General features: G+C 40.5%; 1 protein-coding gene across 1 annotated transcript in view; it reads left to right on the forward strand.

Moving 5' to 3' along the window:
- The window catches only part of CFAP47 (cilia and flagella associated protein 47), a 245,919-nt gene extending 225,248 nt beyond the window's left edge, over positions 1-20,671 (forward strand). Inside the window, exons 46-48 of the mRNA XM_087966888.1 lie at positions 391-584; positions 14,211-14,354; positions 20,480-20,671. Of these exons, the coding sequence (XP_087823014.1) occupies positions 391-584; positions 14,211-14,354; positions 20,480-20,671 (530 nt within the window). The remainder of the gene's footprint in view (positions 1-390; positions 585-14,210; positions 14,355-20,479) is intronic.
- The last annotated feature ends 1,548 nt before the right edge of the window (positions 20,672-22,219 follow it).

The following is a 22,219-nucleotide window of genomic DNA, read 5'->3' on the forward strand; positions in this document are numbered from 1 at the left end:
TTTTATAGATTAGTACATCTAGGAATGGTAGTTGTTTGTTTGTTTCCGTTTCCATGATGAACTTGATTTTGGGGTGTGTGCTGTTTAGGTGTGTTAGGAAATTGTTTAGGTTTTCTTTTCCATGGGGCCAAATCACAAATGTGTCATCAATGTATCTTAACCATAGTTTGGGTTTGTGGGTGGCATTAGCCAGGGCTCTGGATTCGAATTCTTCCATGAACAGGTTTGCAATGACGGGTGACAGTGGTGATCCCATAGGGGCTCCTTCAATTTGCTTGTATCTTTGTCCTTTGTTTATGAAATATGAGTTGGTTAAGCAGTGTTTCATGCATCCCAGAAATCTTTATAATACTTAAGTATGGAATTTAAAAGCACTTTTTTCCTCTACAGAAGATGATGCAATTGAACTTCCTCTAACATTTAAGCCCCGGTATGCTGGCCGATATCCTTGCCATATCCTTCTCAAATCTAAATATGACATCCGCCTCTTTAAGATAGAATGTGTAGTGAACACTGATACCTTTGAGGCTGAACTAGAGTTTGTAACTCCAGCATATCAAGCAGCGATACAAGACATCCCAATAGTATGTCTTTTTTTACTTTATAAAAGTTAAATATGGCTTATATTAAATAAATTAAAGTCAAGAAGCTATTCTGGAAAACTAACAAACTAAAATACAATTATGTAACACATGTTAAAGCTTTTTCCTATAATTAGTATTTAGTTAAGGGAGTGAGTTCATGTTGATTGTAACAGCAGGAGGAAACAGAAGACTTATCCCCTTTCTTTGTTGCATTCAAAACAAACTCTGATTTTAAGTAAACTGTGAAATCATTCAGCAATATATTGATTTATTTACTGTATAACTCATTCCAATATAGATTTATTCACCCTCTCCATCCCACTGTCTGCTTGCCCTTGGCTGCAATGGGTCAAGCTCTCGGCATGCCTCGGCCTTCTTGGCACAGCACAAATACCGTTAATTCCAAGTGTGGAGGCAGAGGCACGGGGGAGAAGACAGGCAATCTGGATGTGCTGCGCAGCTGCCTGACTCACCAGAGGCTTGCGCAATGTCACCAGCAGAAGGCAGAGGCAGAGTCATGGGGGAGGCAGGCAATCCCGATGTCCTGTGTGTGTGTCTGTTTGGCGCGGCTGCAGGCAAGCCAAGAGATCGTGGGATGGAATGGACAGCGTGTTTAGTTTAGTTTAGTTTATTGTCATTGCACCTTGTACAATTAAATTAAGTGCCATCTTCAGTGTACATCAGTAGTTCCCAAACTTTTTCAGTCCACCACTCCCTTGGTGTTACAAACTCATCCTCAGTGCCCCTCACCCAGGGGTGGGATTCAAATTTCTTAACAACTGGTTCTGTGGGCGTGGCCTAATTTGTGGGCATGGCTTGGTGGTCATGTGACTGGGTGGGTATGGCTTGCTGGCTGGGCATGGCTTGCTGGTCACGTGACCATATAGGCATGGTTTGGTGGCCATGTGACTGGGTGGGCATGGCTAGGTGGCCATATGACTGGCAAACCAAATATAAGTGGTCCTCACTTAATGGCCAGTTGCTTAGTAAGTGTTCTAATTTATGACTGACCTCCCCAGAGCTACTTGACCTGTTTTTGGAGTTTTGACAGCCATGTACACACACACACACACACACACACACACACACACACACACACACACACACACACATCCTTCAAACCCTGCTGGAGCAGGTGCTTGGACTAGATATCTCATTCACTTTCTCCTCCTTCCCTTTCTTTCTTTCTTTCTTTCTTTCTTTCTTTCTTTCTTTCTTTCTTTCTTTCTTTCTTTCTTTCTTTCTTTCTCTTTCTGTCCCTTCCTTCCATCCCTCCCTCTTTCTTCACCTATCCTTTTTCTTCCTTTCTCCCTCCCTTTTTCTTTCCCTTTTCTCTTTCTTTTCTTTCTTGTCTCTTCCTTCTCTCTTTCTTTCTCTCTCTTTCCCTCTCTCTTTCTATTTCTCTCTCTCCCCCTCCATATCCCATTCACTTTCTCCTCCCTCTTTCTCTCTCTCATTCCCTCTCTTTCTTTTTTCTCTTTCTATCTTTCCCTATCTCTCTATCTTTCTTTTTGTCCCTTCCTTCCATTCCCCCCTTTCTTTGTCTATCCCTTTTTTCCTTTCTCCTCTTTTCTCTCTCCTCTTTTCTTTCTTTACTTTCTTGTCTGTTCCTTCTTTCTCTCACTTTCCCTCTCTTTCTCTCTCTCTTTCCCTCTCTCTCTTTCTTTTTTCTCTCTTTCTCTCTTTCCCCCCTCTCTTTTTCTCTCTCTCTTTTCTCTCTTTCCCTCTCTATCCCTTCCTTAACCTGTCTACCTATTTTCTGCCTAGGTAGGCATGGCCTAATCTGTCAAGGGCCTGGGCTAATCCTGCATCACCCTGTTTCCCCTTTCAGAGGCCCTGTTCCTTAATCTCCCTGTTTCCTCCCCCACGACTGCCTCTTTCATCAGCCATGACTTTACCTTCGTCCCACGGATGGCTGCCAGGGAAGGCAAGCCAGGGCCGAGCCATTGTTGTCGCTGGGCTCCCTGCCAGACCACATCACCTTTGTCACAAATGCCTGCAGCCGCCACATTTTTTTTCAGTGCAACTGTGGTGGCCTAGGCCAGCCCAGGAGTCAGGATTCAACTAGGGCTGGCGGCAGCAGCGGTATGTAGGCGACTGGGGCTTACAGAGCGTCTAAGGAGATCAGATGGTGGAAGGCAGGCAGTGATGGCTGGCTGGCTGGCTGGCTGGTGCTGGAAGCAATGATGGCGGGTGAGAAAATGTGGGAATCAAGCACACATGCGCTATATAAGGAGTGCCTGGGCGGGGCAGGCGGGAGGAGAATGCCATCAGCGATTGTCATGCATATGCAATAAGGACTGATGGCAGGGAACAGGAGGAGCAGGGAGAGAGAGGCAACGCCAGCCAGGGGCCCGTTTTACCAGTTCTCCAAACTACCAGGAATGGTAATAACCGGTTCTTTTTTTTTTTTGGAAAACAATTTTATTGGTTTTTAAAGACAAACAAAACAAACAAAACATAAAAACATCCAGCTTTCTTTCATAAATATACAAGCAGTGTGTCGGTTGGTTTACCAGTTTTTTGTGCATCCATTTCGTAGTCTCAATTACAGTTACATTACATAATAACTCATATTATCAATCAGAAATTATATATCCTAGTATCACTATTAAACAATCATTTGACTATAATTTTATTCATTCATACTTTACGAGATAACTATAATTTACTTAGTTTATTTTATAACAAATCATATAGTCATACCAAATCTATCCTAAGAACATTATTATAGATATGATATCAAAATAAGAAATATATCTTTATATATTCATTATTTCCTAGAATTCTAAATATTCTATTATTGTATTTTATTATCTAACCATTGATAGAACAGGTCCCAAATTTTATAAAATTGTTTATCCTCTTGTTCTCTAATTTCAAATGTCAATCTACTCATTTCAGCACATTCCAATATTTTCTTAATAATTTCTTCCTGCGATGGTATTTTCTCATTTTTCCAGTTTTTAGCAAATACAATCCTAGCCGCTGTTAATACATTTACAATCAGGTATTTCAAATCTTTACTATATGTATCAGGTAAGATTCCCAATAAAAAGATCTCTGGTTTCAAGTCTATGTGTTTCTTTGTCATTTTTTCCAACCACATGCGAATTTTAATCCAATATTTTCTAGCGTCCTCACAAGTCCACCACATATGGTAATATGAGCCAGGTATCTGATGACATTTCCAGCATTTTTCGGATTTGTTCTTGAACATGCTTGCTATTCTTGTTGGGGGAAAGTGCCACCTGTAAAACATCTTATACAAATTTTCTTTATATGCTGTTGACATTGTCAGTTTATAATTTTGAGACCACAATTTTTGCCATTTCTCTAAATCAATCCCATATCCAAAATTCTTCTCCCAAGCAATCATAGTTTCTTTAACTTGTTCTTCCTCTAGCTTAATTTCCAATAAATAACCATATAATTTTTTAATCATCTTTTCATCAGTTCCTGTCAAAATCTTGTCTAAATCAGTCAATTTATCATAGAATCCTTCTGTTTTAAAATCTTCATCATACCTTGAATGTATTTGCACATATGAAAACCAATTCATCTTTATACCTTGTTCCTCTAAATTTTGCATCGATTTAAGTTCACCCTTTTCATCCAATATTTCCCCATATCTAACTGTTTGTTCCTTCTTATAAATTATAGGATAGGAAAATGCTTCAATAGTCGATAACCAAACTGGAATTTTCAAATAACACTGTCTTTTAATCTTCTCCCAATTTAAGCACAAAGATGATGTCTTTTAAAATAGATGTCTTCTAAAATAGCCCTGTGTTTTAGTTCCCTTATACCAGGGGTGGGCAAACTTTTTGGCTCGGGGGTCGCATTGACTTTTAAAATTTGACAGACGGGCCGGGTCAGCACAAGATTTTTTGGGAATCGCCCCCCCACCCTTCCCCCCCTCTTCTCCTCCTTCCCCTCCCCTCGGAGGCCCCCTGAGTCAGGAGTTGCTACCGCCGGCGCGGCTCCAGTCCCGCGTTGCCTCGGGAAAGGAAAGGCAAAAAGGAAGAGCCGCGGCGGTGCTTTGCAACGGGAGCAGCGGCTCAGGCTCAGCAGCTCCTAGTTTTGCCTTTTCCTTCCCAAGGCAACGCGGGACTGGAGCCGCACGGAGCTCCGCCGGTGGTAGCAACTCCTGACAGCCCCAGCCGGACACCTGAGTGGAGCCCGGGCGAAACTGCCTGTTGCTGCTGCCGGAGCACCGCGGGGTCGCCTCCTCCAAGCAGCCTGCCCACCCGCCAGGCTTCCCCTCTGCCACGCGGCTCGGGGCCAGGCGCGAGCGCCCGCGAGTTAAAAGGAAGTCGAAAGTTGCTGGGAAGTTGCTCGGGTGCTGGGAGTAGGCTTTTAAAGTGCCACCCGAGCAAAGTTTAAGCAGCCCGCCCGCCCGCCGGGCGGAATCCTTCCTGCTCCTCGGCGGGAAGATGCTCCAGCCTGCAAACTTTGCCTTTGCAAAGTTTAAGCCTGGAAGCCCCGGAAATCCGAGCAACTTCCCAGCAACTTTCGGCTTCGTTTTAACTCGCGGGCGCTCGCGCCTCGCCCCGAGCCGCACGGCGGAGGGGAAGCCCGGAGCGCCGCTGGGTCGCCTCCTCCAAGCAGCCCGCCTGCCCGCCCGCCTGGCTTCCCCTCCGCCGCACGGCTCGGGGCCAGGCGCGAGCGCCCGCGAGTTAAAACGAAGCAGAAAGTTGCTGGGAAGTTGCTCAGGTGCTGGGAGCAGGCTTTTAAAGTGCCGCCCGAGCAGGACCGCCAAGCCGGGGAACAGGGCACCAAGGCAGGGCAAGGCTCCACCAGCAGCGGCCTAGCTTTAGGTGGCTCCAAGCAGCCCGCCCCGCCCGCCGGGTGGAGGCCTTCCCGCTCCTTGGCGGGAAGACGCTCCAGACTGCAAGCTTTGCCTTTGCAAAGTTTAAGCCTGGAAGCCCCAGAAAAAAGGGGGGGATCGGCGGGGACTCACCTTCGGAGAGGTCGTACTCGAAGGTGATTTTGAACTCCCAGCCGAGGCCTTTGCAAATTTCTTTTCTTTCCTACCCCTAGATCGCTCCACACTGTTTTGCAGCTTTGGGGGCCACGCGGCACAGGGCAATATGCCACGCCCAGCGATTTTTTTTCAGGGGCAGGCCGGATTGGACAGACCAATGGCAGCAATTTTTTTTCAGGGGCGGGCCGCATTGGACAGACTAACGAGCCGGATGTGGCCCGCGGGCCGTAGTTTGCCCACCCCTGCCTTATACCATAGAAAAGCATGCCAGCCCAACAAGAAATCACGTCCTTCTAGTGTCAACAATCTAGTCTTTCTTAATGTTATCCATTCCTTGGCCCACATCAAATTTGCAGCTTGATAGTACAACTCCCAATTAGGCAAACCAAATCCTCCTCTAATTCTAGCATCTTGTAAAAGTTTTAACTTTATTCTCGCTTTCTTGCCTTGCCATACATACTTCAACACAATTTTTTTTAAATCTTCAAAATAGTCTTTTCCAAGCCTAATTGGTATTGTTTGAAACAAGGATAAGATTCTGGGTAGGATATTCATCTTGATTGTTGAAATTCTCCCTATTAATGACAATTGTAAGTTCTCCCATTTCATCAAGTCTAACGCTATATGTTGTTTAAGTTTAATATAATTGTTCTCTTTTAATGTACTACATTTTGATGTCAAATGTATCCCCAAATACTTAACCTTATCCGTAACTTGCATTTTCCACAGACCTGCCAGTTCTTCTCTTTGTCTTAATAACATATTCTTTGTCAAGATCTTTGTTTTATCTTTGTTTATTTTCAAACCAGCCACCTCACCATATGTCTCTATCTTTTCCAATAATTTTGGAGCTGTGTCTAAGGGGTCTTCCAAAATAAAGGCCAAATCATCCGCAAAGGCTTGCAATTTAAATTCTTCCTTTTTAATTTTCATTCCTTTTATACTTTTATCATCTCTAATATTTCTGTTCAACACTTCCAAAGTTAATACAAATAGCAAAGGTGATAGTGGGCATCCTTGTCTTGTACCTTTTCTTATATTGATAGAATCTGTAAATTCTCCCTCTATCATTACCTTTGCCGTTTGCTTATAGTATATGGCTTCTATTGCTTGAATAAATTGTCTGGCGAAACCCATCTGTTCCAGTAATAATAACATAAATCTCCAATTCACATTATCAAATGCCTTTTGCGCATCTAAGAATATCAAAGCCATTTGCTTTTCAGGATGTGCCTCATAATATTCCAAAGTGTCCAGAATTACTCTCATGTTGTCTTTAATTTGTCTCTTTGGCAGAAATCCATTTGGTCTGGATGAATAAAGTTATTTAAGTATTTTTTAAGTCTTTCTGCCAAAATTGAAGCAAAAATTTTATAGTCTGCATTTAATAGAGAGATAGGTCTATAATTCTTAATTTGCAATGGATCAGCCTCTTCTTTTGGAATAAGTGTAATATAAGCTTCTGACCATGTTTTAGGTATCATCTTCTTTGACATAACTTCATTCATGACTTCTAGCAATGGAAGCGATTCTTGTAGTGTTTTATAAAATTCTGCCGGGAGCCCATCTGGACCTGGTGCTTTTCCATTATTTTGCTTCGTAAGTGCTTCAGTTAATTCCATCATTGTTATATTACTTTCTAACATTTCTTCAGTCTCTTTAGGTATCTTAGGTAAATTAGCATTCTGTAAGTACTGTTTGACTCTTTCCTCATCAATATTCTCTTGCTTGTATAGTTGCCCATAGAAGTCTCAAATAATTTCCTTTTTCTCTTTATTGCCATAACAAACTTGGCCTTGATCATCTATTAACTGCAATATTTTCCTTGATTCTTTCTCCTTTCTCAATTTGTATGCTCAATTTGTATGCCATCTACCTGGTTTATTTGCATCTTCAAAATAGTTCTGTTTAGCACTTCTAATTTTCTGTGCCAATTCTTCTTTCTTCATTTGACCCATTTTATGTTTAATTATGTCCATTTTTAATTTAATGTCTTTTTTCTGTGGCGTTTTCTGTAGTTCTTTTTCAAGTCTTTTATGCTCATCTTCTAAAACTTTAGTAGCTTGCCTTTTCCTAATGTTCTTTTTCCTTGTATAGTCTATTATCAAGCCTCTAGCATATGCCTTCATTGTGTCCCAGACATTCTGAATTGAAGTATCTTCTTTTTTATTTTCTCTAAAGAAAAAGGCCAATTCTTTCTCCATCCATTGTGTAAAGTCTTTTTCCTTTAAAATAGTATTTTAAACGTCCATCTCGATCTTCTTTTTTGTCCTTTCCATTTAATTGTCATTGGATTGTGGTCTGCCCAAGTACTTGTTTCAATGTTTGTTTCTTGAATGTTAGATATTAGTTCTGTTGAGATCCAAATCATGTCTATTCTGGACCATGATGAATGTCTATTTGAGTAAAAAATATATTGTTTGGTTTTAGCATTTCTTTCTCTCCATATATCTTTTAAATTTAATTCATCTATCATTTTAAGAAAAGGTTTAGGGAGAGTCTTTCTGTTTTGCTTTGTTGTTGCTGTATAGTCCAGTTTATTGTCTACAATTCCATTGAAATCTCCCATCATAACTATATTAACATAGTCCAGTCCAATTATTTTCATGTGTAATTTTTTATAAAATTCTTCTTGTTTATCATTTGGAGCAATCAGGAGTGTTTTTATATTATTGTCCATTATTTCCACCATTAATACTCTTCCATCTTCATCAGTATGGATCAATTTTGCTAGGATAGTCTCTTTAATGTATAAAACCACTCTTTTCTTACATTGAGTCAAAGAAGTAAATATTTTCCCTAATTTTGGCTGTACCAACAATTGTTCATATTGTTTTTTAATATGTACTTCTTGTAGACAAATTATATCAAATTTTAATTTCTCTAATTTATGAAAAAAATTCCTTCTTTTAACAGCTGAGTTAAGTCCATTTATATTCATTGTAGTCAGTTTTTTCTCTTCCATAGTTATATTTTGTATTTAGGTTTGACAGCTCTTGTAGATCTTGGTTCACGTTGTTCTTGGTTCTCCACCTATCCACCTACTACGCCTTCTTCTTTTTCAGTCCCCATTTGGTCCTCTTGGAATTCAATTAGTGAGATCTCTTTTTCTGCCTCTTCCTCTCTCCTTCCAAAAAATTCTGCGTAGAATAATTCTGCTTTCTCAATTGAATCAATTCTATGTCTCTGTTCTTGCCATGTAAATATTAGTCCTTCTGGAATCAGCCATCTATAATTCACCTCTTTTTTCAGTAGCATTTTAGTCAAAAATCGATATTCTCTTCTCATCTCTCTCACTCTTCTGGGTATTTGTTTTAAAACCACAATCTCCTTGCCTTTGTATTTCAACGTTTTCTCTCTTGCCACTTGTAATATTTATGCCACCAGATAAAGACCGAATGCATCAATTATCACATTAAACAAGAGGAAAACCTTCTAAGCACCAATTCCACCCGTGCTTTTTACAATTTTGTAAACAACAAACTAAAAGACTCAAGGTCTACCCCACCCTTGATAGGACCTGATGGTAAAGACTGCAACGACGACACCACTAAAGTCAACATCTTTAACACATTCTTCAGCTCAGTATTTGTAAACAGCAATGGATCATGCCCAGTATTTCCTAGCCGTACCACAGATAACAACAATGATCTAATACATATCGATTTTACAGAAGACAATGTTGAAAAGGCACTACGCAATCTAAAACCATCTCTATCTATTGGACCGGATGGAATATGTGCCTACTTCTTAAAAAAGCTATCCACTGCCATAGCCAAACCTCTAAGCATAATCTTTGAAAAATCTTTCAGGACCAACTCCTTGCCTAACCTATGGTCACAAGCCACAGTCATCCCCATCTTCAAAAAGGGAGACCCAAGCCTAGTTGAAAATTACAGACCAATCTCCTTATGCTGCGTCACCTGTAAAGTCATGGAATCAATTATTAACCAATCCATTATCCTCCACTTAGAGACAAACAACCTACTCTCCAATAAACAATTTGGTTTCAGAAAAAAACTATCCTGTAATCTGCAACTCTTACACTGCAAAAAACATATGGACGACACAACTCGACCAGGGCAAAGCAATAGACGCAATCTACATAGACTTCTGTAAAGCCTTTGATTCAGTGGTACACGACAAACTACTCCTAAAAATAAAATCCTATGGTATCTCTGGACAACTGAATAACTGGATAGAAGCATTCCTGGCAAACAGACAACAAATGGTCAAAATTGGGAGCGTCCTATCAAATTCTGTACCTGTCAATAGTGGTGTCCCCCAAGGCAGTGTTCTAGGACCAACTCTCTTCATACTCTACATAAATGACCTCTGTGATCATATTAAGAGCAATTGCGTTCTTTTCGCTGATGATGTAAAGCTGTTCAATACCACAGACAATACTGCTACCCTACAAAAAGATCTTGACTATGTATCAGAATGGTCAAACAAATGGCAACTTCAAATCTCAACAAATAAATGCTCTGTCTTACATATTGGCAAAAAAATCAGAAAATAAAATACAAGCTGAATAGTCAAGATCTTGTTGATGACCCAAGCTCTGTAAAGGACCTTGGAATACTCACCTCTAATGATCTAAGTGCTAGAGCCCACTGCAACTACATAGCCAAAAAGGCATTAAGAGTTGTTAACCTAATCCTACGTAGCTTTTTCTCTGGTAATATCACACTACTAACCAGAGCATACAAAACATTTGCTAGACCAATACTTGAATACAGTTCATCAGTCTGGAACCCACATTACATATCTGATATTAGCACAATTGAGAAAGTCCAGAAATATTTCACAAGAAGAGTTCTCCACTCCTCTACTCATTGTAGAATACCTTATGCCACCAGACTTGAAATTCTAGAACTAGAAAACTTTGAATTACGCCGTCTTTGGTCTGATTTAAGCATGGTATATAAAATCATACATTGCAATGTCCTACCTGTCAATGAATACTTCAGCTTCAACCATAACAACACAAGAGCACACAATAGATACAAACTCAAAGTTAACCGCACCAAACTTGATTGCAGGAAATACGACTTCAGCAATAGAGTGGTCAATGTCTGGAATACTCTACCCGACTCTGTAGTTTCTTCCCCAAACCCCAAAAACTTTAACCTTAGACTGTCTACTATTGACCTCACCCCTTTCCTAAGAGGTCTGTAGGGGGCGTGCATAAGCGCACCAACGTGCCTACCGTCCCTGTCCTATTGTTTCTCTTATTCTTCTTTTATTTTTCTTATATGTACCCATTTCATGTATTCACAACTATGTATACACTTATACTTATTATCTTGTAAACAATTGGCAAATCAAATAAATAAATAAATAAATAAAATATTTGCGTTTTAATGGCTTTCTTTGTAAATCTAATGTGAACTTCTCTTGGTAGGTTATTTCTCATCGTATATCTTGTAAAAACTTGGTATACCTCATCTATTCCATCCATCATCTTCTCTTCAGTTATTTCCAAAGCTTCAGGCAATATTTCTATCATTATCGCAGCTAGATTTTGTCCTTTTTCTTCCTCTATATTTTGAAATCTAAGATAGAATTCTGATCTGTCCATCTTCCACTTCAGCATCCCACTTTTATCTTGTTCAACCACTGTTAATCTACTGTCAATGCTTCCAATCTTCTCATCTCTTTGTTTATCTTCTTCTTCAATTTTTTGGAATCTCTCATCATATTTCGCCATCATTTGTTGAATATTTTCAATTTTTTCATCAGTCCTCCCTGTTCTTTGTTCGATGTTCTCTGTTCTTTGTTCGATGTTCTCTGTTCTTTGTTCAATATTCTCTGTTCTCTTTTCAATGGTGTCTGGTTTTGTTTTAAGATCTTGGATTCCTTGCATAATCATCTGTAGAGTCAATTTTTCTTGTTCTTTATCTTGCTTTAACGTTGTCTGAATTAAACGTTGTCCTCCAGATGGTGGGGAGGCGGAAGTAGAAGTTGAGGCACCAGAAGGTATGAGTTTCCTACTCATTTTGAAGGTCAAAATCTTCAAATTCAAGTAGCCAATTATAATCCAAAATGGGAAATAAAAGTGGTAGAGGGTAAAAAGCCCAATAGTAATGTAAAAAAAGGAAAGAAAAATTCTTCAGGTTCTTCTGAACCTTAATCCAATTATGAAATGGTCACTTGTAATCCAAGATAAAAAATAAAAATAAAAAGAAGAAAAAAGCCCAATAATAATAAAAAAGAAAGATGAGAGAGAAAATTTCTTCAGGTTCTTCACACCTTAATCCAATTGAGAGGTCTCAAAAAAAACAACCCATAAAGATAAACCAAAAATATGAATGGGAGAAGCAAAAATCCCAATGAAAAAAGAAAAAAGAAAAATTCTGAGGCTTTCCCTTTAAAATAAAAAGCAAAAGTAAAAATATTACAAAAATAAAGGTTTTTTTCTTTTTTTAAAAAGGAAAGAAGTACAGTAGAGCTGGTAAGGAGGGGTAACACAACTAAAAATAAAATAAAAAAGAACACACTGCACTTTATTTAATTATCCAAGGCTCTTATTAAAAGTCTCTTCTCCACAGGCTTCAAAGCCAAACTTCAATTGTTGATAGAAGTCCAGAAGAACACCTGTAATAACACTCTCATGTTCTTCCCTCTATCTTATCAAGTTTCAATGGCCTTGAAAGGGGAGTTTTTCACAGTTCTCTCAACTTCAAGTAAAATATTTTCAAGCCTCTAGTTGGCAGTGTTACAAAATTTCTTTGTTCTCACTTTCCCCCTCCTTTCCCAGACAGAACGTAATAGAAGTTTAAAAAAGGAAAGAAAATATATATATATATATATATATATATATATATATATATATATATAAAAGAAAAATAACTAAAGGGAGCCTCTAATCTAAAAGATTAAAAAAAGAAAAAAAGAAAAGAAAAAATAAATATATATAAAAGAAAAACCAGTCCAGTTAACAAAGCTAAATCACGATAGAAGTCCAGTAGTAAAAAAGTAAAAAGCCAAGCCTCACTTTGATGTTTCCATTTAAAAACCGCCGCTTACTCAGTTCTGTCAAAACTTTTACAGATTTTTTCTTTTTCTTAGGGTGTCCTTTTAAGTCTCAGAATAATAGTAAAAAAAAGTTCTCACCAAACCGACACACTTTCTCTTTCAGTCTCTTCCTTTCCGGAGCTGTCCCAACTTCAGCAGCTTAATGGCTGCCTCTCCACCGCTGGCAAAAGGGCTTCTCCTGAATCAACCAGGGACTTTGCGGTGTCCCTGGGATCCACAGGATGTGCCCTTCACTATCACCATCTCTACGGGACGGTTTAGGTCTGTTTGGACCGACCAGGGACAAAGATATCGGCTGAAGTCTCAGAGCCCCGAGATTGCAACCGTATCGTCGCGACATCAGCTCCGCCCTCAGTGCAACTGTGGTGGCCTAGGCCGGCCCAGGAGTGAGGATTCAACTGGGGCTGGCAGCAGCAGCGGTATGTAGGTGACTGGGGCTTGCAGAGCATCGCTCACCTAAGGAGATCAGATGGTGGAAGGCAGGCAGTGATGGCTGGCTGGCTGGCTGGCTGGTGCTGGAAGCAATGATGGCGGGTGAGAAAATGTGGGAATCAAGCACACATGCGCTATATAAGGAGTGCCTGGGCGGGGCAGGCGGGAGGAGAATGCCATCAGCGATTGTCATGCATATGCAATAAGGACTGATGGCAGGGAACAAGAGGAGCAGGCAGAGAGAGGCAAGGCCAGCCAGGGGCCCATTTTACCAGTTCTCCAAACTACCAGGAATGGTAATAACCGGTTCTTGTGAATCCCACTCCTGAATTGCGCCCTGCAAGGGGCCCACCTCCAGTGCCTCCCTGCCACCTCTTAGCGCCCCCCTGCCGGCCTCCTTGCTTCTTAGCAACCCCCCCCTAAGGCATCCCCCCACAGGGGGCAGTACCGCCCACTTTGGCAACTACTGGTGTACATCATAACTATAAAAATAAAAACACAAACATACATTCTTCACATTCTATATAATTGAATTGAAAACCCGATATTGCATTAATATTGCACTATACAATAGAATTCAATATAGTTACTGCCCTGGGATAGAAGCTGTTTTTCAGCCTATGTGTCCTTGTTTTTATTATCCTGTACCATCTGCCAGATGGTAATAGTTCAAAAAAAGGGTGCCCAGGATGAGATTAATCTTTTAAGAATATTGTGTTGTGTTGGGATCGTCTCTGGCTCTGCTGTGCACATTTTGCCCAGAGGGAAACGAAGCTTCATGTGCTTGCAAATGGTAAGCTTTGAAACAGACCTAATCACCTAATCACTCTGTTTCAAACCATCCCCTTTATAAGCACACAAAGCTTTGAGTCTCTGTCATTTCTCTGGAGCAAATCGCTCTGTTCCCAAGCACCCAATACTTGACCAAATACTTTTCGCTACACCCATCCCCCTGGGTTTATTTTTGGGGTAGGGCTGATATTAGGCCCACCCAAAAAATCAGGCTAGGGCTTGTTTTTTGGGTGGGTCTTATTTTTGGGGAAACACAGTAAGTATCATTGAAATATTGAATTGAGATTTTTCCCCTTCTCCCCATTCTGTGCTGTTCTTTAATAGTTCTTATATGTCTTGCACCTCATAAAATATTGACTACTTTCATGTTTTAGACTAACCTGAGTCAACAAGACTGGAAGCTTAAAGCAGAATTAAAAGGATACTGTTTTTATGGTCCTCCTGTTATGTATATAGTCGCTGGTGAAACAAGTATGTATCCTCTCATGTTCCAGTCAACTGCTGAATGTGTAACTATGGTAAGAAATAAAAACATCACTTGTGTGTCTGTTTTTGGTCCTCTGGCATGATATTCATTTGCACTTATGACAAGAGTATTTTAATTGTATATGCATCTATTAGTGACTATAAAGCAGACTAAAGTAGCGTGCAATTTGTAAATATATGTAAACATACATAAAAAAAATCTAAACCCAGAGCTTATAAAATGTTTTCATATCTGTTTCAGTTTTATCTTTTAATCATTCACCAAATTGTTAACTCTTTGATTACATTAACACTGTCAGGCTACTGAACTTTTTCCATTTCAATGAACAAGAATGAACTTCTGAAAACCAAATGTATCAAAAGGAATCCTTTATTGAGATGAGACAATTCAAGTAGGGATCAAAAGCAGCGTCTAACGTCTCCCAGGCATGCAGTGATAGATAAGGGAATTTAGGACCCTTCCCCTTATTTTGATGTGTATTTTGTAAAACAAAGAATCAACATGTAAATTCCCCCTCCCCTCTTCTGAGAACAATCTTCTGAAGGGTTTCTCAGGAAACACTTCCCGGCTGGAATTTTTATGGTCCCTTCTCTTTTGCTGTCTCTTCCAGAGGTGACAGGTTTCTGGAGCATCTGGTTTCAGTCTCTCCGTTGTATATCGTGTAGGTTATACAAATTCAATATAAGATTTAATATATTCAAGTTACATCAAAAAAGGATTTCTTTTACCAACTTCCCTCCCCCCTTCTTCTTCCATTGAAGAATGGCAGATACACGGATCTGACAAACACAGAGAGATAATCCAGAATTTCAGAAATCAACATATAGCATTGACAAGCTATTTACTGATATAGCATATATGTTAATATCCACTTGAACCTCCCATTCTCAAGTGCAGCTAAAATAACCAGAAATTCAGAGTTTATGTATTATCTGAACTGGGGCTCTTACATTTCTTATGTCTCTTTTGCTACAATTCATTCTTGGTTCTTATGAGTTTTGGAATAGTAATATATATAGTTTATACTTTCTTTTGTATTATAGTAGCATTGATCAAATAACATTATAAATCATGCTTATATAATATTGTTTGGTTTTTATGTTTAATTATATGCTTAATTGAAGGCACTTAGGATATTGTATGATATTGTTGTATATATACGGGATTTGGTTAGATGACCTCTAAGTTTGATCTAATTTGTAATTGCAATAGTTGTCAGAGCTCAGCTAGATCAGAATTGCAGGAAATTATTTTGTCTTTTTCCACTGTTTGCTGTTGTAATTTTTGACAGTTTTTTTTTGTAGGAATAGTATGATATATACTATTGGAATTGCATTTTAAAATATAGGTTAGCTCCAGAAAATACTGAGCAATACAAGTAGTCATTGAGTTATGATCATTTGTTCAGCAACCATTCAAAGTTATAGCACCATTGAACAATTGGTATTTATGGCCGGTTCTCAAAATTACAGTCATTACAGCATCCCTGTGGTCATATGATTAAAATTCAGGTGTTGTCAGTCCAACCAACTTACCACCACTGGAGGTCTTCAATTCCCCACATCCGCCTATCTCCCCTTGTAACATTTTGGTGGCCTACACTCCACAGATGCTGCCATCCTATTATTATACCACACTCAGCTGATTGTCACCATCATCTTGCTCCCATTGCTGACCAAGCATGCTTGGTCTGGCTTTTCTTAAGACAAGTTCTGGCTGCACAAGGCTTTATTCCCAAGGTTGAATGTGGTAGTTTTCTCACAAAGCCTTCATGGGGCCAGCAATTGCCTCCCAGGTTCAATTTGTGGTGCTGGTAATTACCTATAAAGCCCTTCATGACATGGAACTAGATTATTTAAGGGATTATCTCTCCCTAGTTACGTTTACCTGTCCAATAAATCCATCAGAAGAGAATAGAACATTCATGTTGGCCCTATCTAATATGGTTGTTGGTGGTGGTAAAGATAGTCCAAAGGCCAGACACCACAAAAGAATTGCTGTTTGTGGTTTTTGTATCTCAGCTGCTGATTGTACTTGTATAGTTTTTATATAATTTTTAATTCCTGCTAGATGCTAAGAATCATTTAATTTGAATGGGCGACAGCCATATGAATTGAAATAATTAATAAAGGAGCGTATCTACTGCTAAAAATACTAAGGAGATCATTCTTGGGTGTAGGTTTACTTGGAAATCTTAGGTTTATTGAATGGGGGTGGATTTGTTGGGGCCCTGACACTTGGGTTGTATGTATCTGTTATCTGTAATAGTAAGGTTGGTGAGCATATTCATAATATGAGAAAAAACAGAATGCATATTTTCCTTTCTCACTTTCAAGTAACTCTCTGTTCTAAATCAAGGTCCCCGAAATCCAAATGGGTCTCTTTCTGATAGCCTTCTGAAAGGACTTGGAAGCCTGATTATTCTCCTAAGCCTTAGGCTAGGCGGATGGATTCCTGTTTTAGAGGGCCATTTGTATGTTATTGGGATTGCCATCTTGTAACTATCTTGAATAAGTAGTTCTCAATTTACCACCATTCCTTTAGCAATTGTTCAAAGTTACAATGAAAAAAAGTGTCTTATGACTAATCCTCACACTGACAACCATCACAGGATCCCTATGATCAAGTGTGCTGCCTCACTCACCCACACATCAGTGTTGGTTTAGAGAGAGCTTTATTTTGTCTTTCCTCCAGCAGTTTTGTTTCAGGTTTCAGCTCATTCACAGCTGCTAGATTAGAACAGCTATTTGGCTCAAGACCAAGTAGATAACAAAGAAATCCAATATGGGGTTTGGAGCCTCCCGTTAGGTTTGTCAGCCAGTCCAATGATCAGAGTTCACGGTTTACAAGTAGAATTCACAGGAAAAGCCTAGAACAGAAGTTCAAAAGGTTGTTTTCAAGCGAAGCCAACCACGAACAAGCCCCAGACTTAACTTGCAGCATTGGCCAATTAATCCATCAAGCAGATAACCAGCTGCTCACAGGGTCCAAAACATGAACACAGAGTCAGGGGTGGGATTCTACCAGTTTGCACCTGTAGAACCAGTTGTTACCATTCCCAGTAGTTCGGAGAATCGGTAAAATGAGCCCCTGGCTGGCCCCGCCCCTCTCCGCCTTCTCCTCTGTTCGCTGCCCAATCAGTCCTTATTGCACATGCGCGACCGGCGCGCATGTATGACCATCACTGATGGCATTCTCCCCAGCCCGCTCCACCCAGTCACCCTTATAGCGCATGTGCACTACATCACTTCCCACATTTTCCTGCCTGCTGCCATTGCTTCCAGCAGCAGCAGCCAGCCAGCCAGCCAGCCAGCCATTGCTGCCTGCCATCCACTATCTGATCTCTCTAGGTGAGTGAGGCTCTGCAAGCCCTGGTTGCCTACATGCCGCTGCTGCTATGAGCCACAGTTGCATCCCGACTCCTGGGCCGGCCTAGGCCACCACTGCCATACCACCGCTGCCCTCGCCCTTTGCTGCCATTGCTTCCACAAGCCCTGGTTGAGTCCTTACTCCTGGGCTGGCCTAGGCCGCCACCGCCATGCCACTGCCATCCTCAGCACTCATGTCTTAGCAAGCTTCTCCTCCCACCCCACTTGCCTGGCTTGCTGGTGGCCAAGAGGAAGGCGAGCCAGAGCTGACCTGTCCCCGCTTGGGTCCCACCTGGATTCTCTGCCGCTGCTGGGCCTTGCCTGCTAGGGTTGGGGGTGGGGTGACCATGGAGCACAATGCTATGCCACCTGCATTGTCCCTTGCCTGCCGCCCACTCTTTGGCTAAATGTTGGCTGCTGCTGTGAAAATGATGCAAGTCAAGCCTCGTGAGAGCGGATCTTCCAGCCCATGGAGCTTGCACAGCGGCAGCCCACACTCAGCTAAAATGCTCGGCCTGAGGGGCTCGGCCCAAGGGGTGGCTGGCAGAGGGGTGATGCGGCTGGCATAAGCCTCATGCTTCCTGGTTGCCTCCTGCACCCTCCAGCAGACACAAGCCCCAGCAACTATAGAGAATCCGAGCCGGGGACAAGATGCAGGTTGGCAGGGAACCAAGTGGCGATGGCTCTGCCCTGGCTGGCTCGCCTTTCCCTCTGCTACCAGCCACGGGAAGAAAGTAAGTTTTGCAGCCTAGCCCAGAGCTGCCAGCGGGATGAGCACTTGAAGTTCCCAGCCCTTTCCTTTCCCCAAAAGAGGGAGGGGAGGAAGTCCCACCCACAGCCTCTTTGTTTGACCTTGCCTTCCAACTTTTCTGAGAAACACGGGACCAGGTGCAAATGGACAATCGTATCTGGTTCCTGGGACACTGGGAGACTGGCTGGGAAGCAAGTTAACGAGCAACATTGGAAGCATGTGTGTGTGTGTGTGTGTGTGTGTGTGTGTGTTTCAGGTGAGTCTCCTAGCTTTAGAAGGAGAGAGGGAAGGAGGAAGGGAAGGGGTATATATATAGAGAGGGGTGGGGAGAAAGAGGGAAAGAGAAACAGAGAGGGAGAAAGAGAGAGAAAGAAAAAGAAAGGGAGAAAAGAGAAAGAGAAAGAGGGAAAGAGAAAGGGAAAGAGAAAAAGAGAGAGAGAAAGAAAAAGAAAGAGAGTGGTGAAGAGAGGAAGAGAGAGAGAAAGAAAGAGGAAGAGAGAGAAAGGGAAAGAAAAAGAGGAAGAGAGAAGGAGAGAGGGAAGGAGAGAGAGAAAGAGGGAAAGAGAGAGAAAGAGAAAGCGGGAGGGAAAGAGAGAGAGGGGGAAAGAGGGAAAAGGAAAGAGGGGAAGAGAAAGAGAGAGAAAGAAAAAGAGAAAGAGAGAAAAGAGAGAGGAAGAGAGGGAAAGAGAGAGAGAAAGAGACAAGAAAGAAAAGGGAAATAAAGAAAAAGGGAAAGAGAAAGGAAGAAAAGGGATAGACAAAGAAAGAGAGGGGATGGAAGGAAGGGACAGAAAGATAAAGAAAGAAAGAGGGAGGGAGGAGAAAGTGAATGAGATATATGAATGGGTATATAGATACATGGAAGGAGGGAGGGAGGGAGAAAGAAAAAAAGGGAGAGGAAGGAAGGACACAAACCCTGGCTTCAGAAGACTCTTTGAAGCAGAACAGCAATCTAGGGCTGGCCTGGAAGGGATCTAGGAGGTCATCTTCTAGTCCAACCCTCTGCTCCAGCAGGAGATCCTTACAGAATCATAGAATAGCAGGGTTAGAAGGCAGTGTGTGTGTGTGTGTGTGCATGGCTGTCAAAACTCCAAAAAAAGGTCAAGTAGCTCTGGGGAAGTCAGTCATAAATTAGAACACTTGCTAAGCAACCGGCCATTGAGTGAGGACCACTTGTATTTGGTTTGCCAGTCACCTGGCCACCTAGCCATGCCCACCCAGTAATGATCACCTAGCCATGCCCACCCAGTCACGTGACCACCAAATCACCCCCAGCAAGCAAGCATGCCCACCTAGCCACATGACCACCAAGCCACACCCACAAATTAAGCCACACTCACAGAACTGGTTGTTAAAAAATTTGAATCTCACCCCTGCACAGTCTCCGACAACTTAAACTAAATTCACTGCAGCATCTCACAAACCAACATCTGGCCATGACCCACACACATTGCTTCCAGCAATATCTCCCTCTGTCTGCCATGCTAAGTAGCTCCTGGTGCAGCCCATCAAGAGGGGCAGGCCTTTTCCCCAGCAATCTGGCAGACCTCTGCCTCTCTGCCCTGTGTACTTTGGCATTCACTATGGCAGGCAGCTCCTCTCCCTCTTCCTCACTGGTCTGCAAGCTCTCCACAGCCGAGGCCTTTTCTGCTGGCAGTTCAGAATCAGTAATTTCTGACACGTCAGGAACAGTCTCATTCTCCCTCGAGGCCTCTGAGGAAGAAGTGGAGGAGTTGTCATCCACAGGAGACATCATCACATCAAGTGATTAAAATTTGGGCAAACAAACTCTGTAGGGGAAACTGAATTTGCTTAACTTAAATGATTTACTTAACAACCATGGCAAAAAAAGGTTGTAAAATCAAGCACAATTCATTTAACAATCAACAGAAGTGTTGGTCTCAACTGTGGTTGTAAATTGAGGACTATCTATAATTTGGGAGGGATTAATTTTTATTATATTCTTATTTACTTGCTTTTTTATTTTGCAAAAATGTTTTTGCCCTGATAATAAATGTTTCTTTTCTATTATCATAGGGGCAGCTTACTTTACAAAATGAAGCAGATGGTACCAATCATATCTTTTTCTTGAAAGGGATTGCAACAAAACCATTGGCACTGGATCATATTAACCTAGATTGCCAAGTTAGACAAAGTATACAGAAGGTCATAATGGTACCAAATTTTACCAAGAATGAATTGATATATAAGGTATATATGTCAGTTTGAATGTTTTACAGAATGATCAGTCTAATAAGTATACAGTGAAACCTCAATATAAAGACATTCTTTAAGCAGACTTTGGATACAGAAAACCAAATTGCTCCACAGACATTCCCCTGAAATAATAGATGTCTTTTGCTTGTTACATAGCCTTAAATGAATTGGTAAATTTACACTGGTTTTATATCATTCAAGCTGATTTGTATCACAATATCATTTGCAAATGATGCAAATAACTTCATTTATGTGATCTGTGCAATGATGTCATTATACAAATGATATAAAGAATAACCAATGATGTAATATACAGTATGAAGCACTGAGCTTTCAGAAATAAAAGGTATTCCATTCGCCCAACTAGTTTGAGATTCCTTTGATCTTTATTATTAGTTAAATTGTTTTCCATCTTGTGATCATTAACATGCTTAGAGTAGTAAAATAATAATAACAGAAAAATAAATAACAGAAGCAAAATTTAGTATTTTTCTCTCTTTTCATAAGATCTTCTCAAAATCAGAAGATCTGTCTTCAAAACCAAAAATAAGAAATGCTTCAGTTGAGTATTTGTGTTTATTTTTAATACTTTTACTATTAAATGCAGGAACTAGTTTGTTTTAGTGGTTAAGGCATCAGGCTAGAAACCAGTAGACTGTGAGTTTTAATCCCACTTACAAAGCCAACTGAGTAAGCTTAGGCCATCAGTCTCTCTCAGCCCTAGACCAATGATGAGAAAAAGGTTCTGTATTATCAATAGCTGTCTTTGGCTAAGCCTGGGAAGATTGCTCTGCTTTCCTTTTGCCATAAATTCCTGTTAACTGCTGGGTGAAAAACTGATATCCAGAAATACTCAGTCTCTTTCATTATCATGTTATGAAAATCTGTTGGACCTTTAGATTATTATTTTTACATTATAATCTAAGATTGGTCTCAATCCAAACCATAATTAGGTTTAGATTGACCTTATTGATATTAAGGATACAATTGCTCTGGTACATGTGCTGCCTTTGATTTTTGAGTACTATGCTAAGAGCCTGCACCGGAAGAAAGGTAATAAAGTTAAAACCAATTAGAACAGATTTATTTTATTTTAACTTATACTTAATTAAAATTATATAGTTAAAATATTTCTCCTTACTCATACAATCAATATTTTTTTCATTCTTAAACAATGACAATTTTAACTTTTGTAGATTTTTAGGGTCTGTATCTTTAGGAGGTTTCAAGAGCTCCATGATATCTTGAGATTTCAGGCTGTCTACCTCTAATTTACATTATTCTACTTGTATCAATTACACTATCACCTGAGAAAACAGTTTTTAACACTAGAATGGAAAGTAGAAAATATTCATTTGAAATAATGAATGAATACACACACACACACACCATACATATACACATACCTCTAATGTATCACTTTGTGATTTTTCCATGATAAATGTCAATTCAAATGATTTGTATGCTTACATTATGCATCTAAAAGTATATTGAGTATTTTTTCCTTTTTAAATTTACTGTATGATTTTAAAGCTTTAGAAAAAGTCATCTTGAAGGCTT

The sequence above is a fragment of the Notechis scutatus genome, chromosome 5 (genome assembly GCF_049901735.1).
Source record: "Notechis scutatus isolate UNSWTSFEM ecotype Mainland chromosome 5, rNotScu1.2, whole genome shotgun sequence".
Lineage (NCBI taxonomy): Eukaryota > Metazoa > Chordata > Lepidosauria > Squamata > Elapidae > Notechis > Notechis scutatus.